The 4,092-nt window shown below is 59.8% G+C and overlaps 1 protein-coding gene across 2 annotated transcripts in view; it reads right to left on the reverse strand.

Moving 5' to 3' along the window:
* Positions 1 to 1,113: 1,113 nt before the first annotated feature.
* The window catches only part of NME6 (NME/NM23 nucleoside diphosphate kinase 6), a 4,532-nt gene continuing 1,553 nt past the window's right edge, over positions 1,114 to 4,092 (reverse strand). Inside the window, exons 3-6 of one of the 2 annotated variants that reach the window (XM_006770432.2) lie at positions 3,509 to 3,611; positions 2,808 to 2,847; positions 2,063 to 2,223; positions 1,114 to 1,831 (exon numbers count right to left, since the gene is read on the reverse strand). In XM_006770432.2, coding sequence (XP_006770495.2) covers positions 1,647 to 1,831; positions 2,063 to 2,223; positions 2,808 to 2,847; positions 3,509 to 3,611 — 489 coding nt within the window. In that variant the 3' untranslated portion in view covers positions 1,114 to 1,646. The remainder of the gene's footprint in view (positions 1,832 to 2,062; positions 2,224 to 2,807; positions 2,848 to 3,508; positions 3,612 to 4,092) is intronic. The other variant, XM_006770431.2, reaches the window with a different exon arrangement.

Below are 4,092 nucleotides of genomic sequence, written 5' to 3' on the forward strand. Positions count from 1 at the left end.
GAAAAGGTTCGCCGTCACTGGGCTAGAGCGTCAGCCTGCGGACTGAGGGGGCCCAGATTCGACTCTAGTCAAGGGCACGTGCCCAGTAGGGGGCGTGCAGGAGGAGCTGATCAATGATTCTCTCTCATCACTGATGTTTCTCTCCCTCTCCCTTCCTCTCTGAAATCAATAAAAATATTAAAAAATAAAATAACTCTTCCTAAAAGAAAAAAGAATCCATTATAGCCTCAGGTCTAGTTGAGGCAAAATGAGTTTCTGCCCAATAATGTGCTTGAGTCTTTTTTTTTTGTTTTTTTATCCTCACCCGAGAATATTTTTCCATTGATTTTTTTCTTCTCTTTCTATTATTTCTATTTTATTTTTTATTTATTTTCCCCCATTGATTTTTAGAGAGTGGAAGAGAGAGGGAAAGACAGAAACATCGATGTCAAAAAAACACATGACCGGCTGCCTCCTGCACGCCCCCTACTGGTGATCGAGCCTGCAACCAGGCCTGTGCCCTTGACTGGAATTGAACCTGGGGCCCTTCAGCCTGAGGGCCAACCTTCTATCTACTGAACCACACCAGTTAGGGCTATTTCTTCATCTCCTTTGTTGGCTTGTGCAATATTTGGTCTCACAAATTCTATATCAATTCAAGGCTCCTCACTATTCTCACTACTGCAGATTGTCATGGTATGGCCCCCAATATCCCTCCCAGTACCCCTCCCTTATGCAGGCCCTTCCCAAATGGACTGTCTGGTCATGTGACTTGCTTTGGCCAATGGGATGTTAGCAGACATGACAGGAGCAGGAACTTGGAAAGCTTGTGAATGGGGGCTGGCCCCCTGGGGACCCTAAGACCACATGCTGTGAAGCTCCAGATGAAAGCCTGCGGGGGACCCACCCGCTGAGTGCAGCCACGAGTGAGTCCAAGTGAGACTAGCGGTTCCCCTGCCGACCGGCAGACACATAGGAACACACCATCCCTCTCTCTCTTTATAAAATATATTTGTATTGATTTCAGAGAGGAAAGGAGAGGGAGAGATAAAAACATCAATAACGAGAAAATCATGGATCGGCTGCCTCCTGCACGCTCCCCACTGGGGATCCAGCCTGCAACCAGGCCTGTGCCCTTGACCGGAACTGAACCTGGGACCCTTCAGTCTGCTGGTCGGTGCTCTATCCACTGAGACACACTGGCCGGGGCGAGATTATTCTCTGAAGAACTACATTTTGAGTTGATTCATCAGGCCGCCCCTCCCCCCAGGGCGCAGGCCAGGCCTGGGGCCCAGCCGGGACCGGAGCCCACTGAGCCGCACTGTGTGTGGACCCCCGGGCACCGGAGGGGAAGGGCCTCAGGACAGGCTCACTGACTCCATCAGGACCAGCAGGCCCTGAGCAGCCGGCCTGCGGGAGGCGGGTCGGACAGGGACTCGCACGGAGGGAGGGCCAGGTGGCTCAAAGTCAGTCACTCGGGCAGCTCCTCCTCGAAAAAGTGTGAACAGTTTCAGGGCAAAGAGGAGCCCTCCTTCCCCTGAACCCCCAGGACCAGCCCAGCGAAGAGGCAGAGGAGAGAGAGGCTCGCAGGCGGCGGCAGTGAGGAGCCAGGCTCTCAGGTGGGGCAGGGCCTGGCCGCCATGAGCCCCAGCCTCCCCATCCAGCCTTCAGGCCCACAGGCCGGGGCCAGGCCGGTCCTGGCCGCCTGTGCCCGCTGCGCAGTGGACACCCCCCTCCGGACTGTAGCGCACGGAGCCCCAGCGCCACTGCGGCTCCTCCTCCTCATACCAGCGTCGCTCGCTGAAGTCGGGGAAGAAGGCTGCGATCTCTCTGCTGGCGGAGGCCACGGAGTCTGCAGGGGAGGGAGAGAGAGAAGAGGGAGGGGAGAGAGAGGAGAGGGGGAGAGAGGAGAGGGGAGAGAGAGAGAGAGAAAGAGAGAAAGGAGAGGCAGAAACCGAGCCTCTTCTGCTCTCAGTCCTGGGGCCACAGCGCTGAGGCCACCGAGGGCCAGAAATGCAGGAGGGAAAAGCTCACTGCCCCCACCCCTCCCCCGTGTGTGGCTGTGGGCCTGGGGCAGACCTACCGGAGCCATGGGTGGTGTTGCGGGTGTCGGTGAGGCCGAAACTCCCTCGGATGGAGTCGGGGGCCACGTGGCGGGCGCGGAACACCCTGGTGGGCCCCATCAGCGTCCTCCAGAGCTGGATGGCGTCCGGGTGGGCGAGGATGTAGGCTCGGATGGGCCCGCTGTGGACCAAGGGGCACATGTCAGGAACCTGGCCGCCGGGTCTCGGGTGGCACCCCGCGCATGTGTCACAGACAAAGGCGCCCTGCAGCCCGCTGGCGTGGCTCAGGGGTGGAACATCGACCTATGAACCAGGAGGTCAGGGTGCCATTCCCGGTCAGGGCACAGGCCCGGGTTGAGGGCCTGATCCCCAGTGGATGCAGGAGGCAGCTGATCAATGACTCTGTCTCATCACTGATGTTTCTCTCTCTCCCATCTCTTCCCCTCTGAAATCAATAAAAATATGTTTTTAAAAAAGGTGCCCTGTACGTCCTGAGCGTTTCCGTGCCATTCTAGCTGGTGCCGGTGCCCAAGAAACCAGGGAGATCAGCCGTTGCTGGGCAGCATTCAGCGATACGCTGCTACGGCCACTGGCCAGTCACCGGCACAGGACAGGCTCCAGGGCAGGTGGCTCAGGCCGAGCCCGAGTTCCTGTTTCTGGCCACTCATTACACTTTACAGAGTGGCCAGGAACGCCGATGCATCTGTTTGGGGGCAGGGCGTCTGTCTCAGTCGGTAACGATGCGGGAAGCAGGGCCGGACGTACCTGGCCATGAACTCCACCAGCCGCTGGTAGAAGAAGCGCCCTGCAGAGAGAGCGCCGGCGTCAGGACACGTGCCAGGAGCCTTCTGCACGCCTCCTCCCGGCTCAGAAGGATAGAAACCGTTTCAGAACAAAGGACAGGGCCGCCTAGTCCGGCCCACCTGGGTCTGAAGCCAGGCTCTGCCCCTCACAACCTGTGCCATCTTGGGGGAGCCATCAAGTTCCCTAATCTGGACACCGAGGACATAGCAACACCTACTCGAGGGCTGTTGGGAGAATGACATGAAATCATGAGCATTAGGCCCTAGAGGACTGGCCCAGTGGGCAGAGCGTCGGCCCCAGACTGGAGGGTCCCGGGTTCAATTCCGATCCAGGGCACGTACCTGGGTCACAGGCTCCGACCCCAGCCCTGGTCGGGGCGTGTGCGGGAGGCAACCAACTGATGTGTCTCTCTCTGTCCCTCCCCTTTCCTTCCCTCTCTCCAAAAGTCCACGGGAAATGTCCTCGGGTGAGGATTAACAACAAAGAAACTGAGCGTGGGACGGGGTCTGACACAGGGAACGTCATCGGGACATAAAGCCAAGCTCCCGGCCGGGACGGAACAGAACCCTCCTAGGAAAGGTGAGCTTCACGGGGTCGCGGCCGCGTCCAGGTAAAGCCCTGGGTGCCTCCGGAGCGAGCAGCCCCGCGGGGGCGGGTCCCACCTTCGTGCTCCCGGTAAAACCTCCGGCAGTCGTCCCTCCTCCACACGAGCTCTCTCCTCCGCACGATGAGGAGTCTGTTGCGCAGAATCTGCTGATGGACAGCCTGGCAGGCACCGGAGACAGTCAGTCAGAGGGCGGGGAGGACGCGGAACACGGGACCCTGGAGCCCGGACGAGGGGCTGCCGGGGCGGGTCAGGAGAGAAGGTGGGGAGAGGGGAGGACCTTCGGTCACATGACCAGCAGGTGAGCCTGGGGTGCAGGGGCGGAGTGCTGGCTGTCCCTCTGCTCCTGCGGCCCCTGGAGCACGCGCCCACAGGGCCCCCCGCCCGGGCCCTCCTCACAGCCTCTCTCTGGCGGTCCCCCCACTCTCTCCACCATCACACCTGACCCATCAGACACGCCACCCTCTCGGCCACCCTGGTCACTGGCTTTTGAGTGGTTCCCACTCTCACTCCCGGAATGAAGAGCAACCACTTTGGTCCGATGCTCAAGGCTACACTTCGTGGCCCCCCACCACCTCCGATGCCCTGGGCCCGCCCGCCCGCCCAGCCCACCTGCGGCCTCTCCCAGGGTTCCAGCCTGGC

This window comes from Myotis davidii, unplaced genomic scaffold (genome assembly GCF_000327345.1).
Source record: "Myotis davidii unplaced genomic scaffold, ASM32734v1 scaffold663, whole genome shotgun sequence".
Lineage (NCBI taxonomy): Eukaryota > Metazoa > Chordata > Mammalia > Chiroptera > Vespertilionidae > Myotis > Myotis davidii.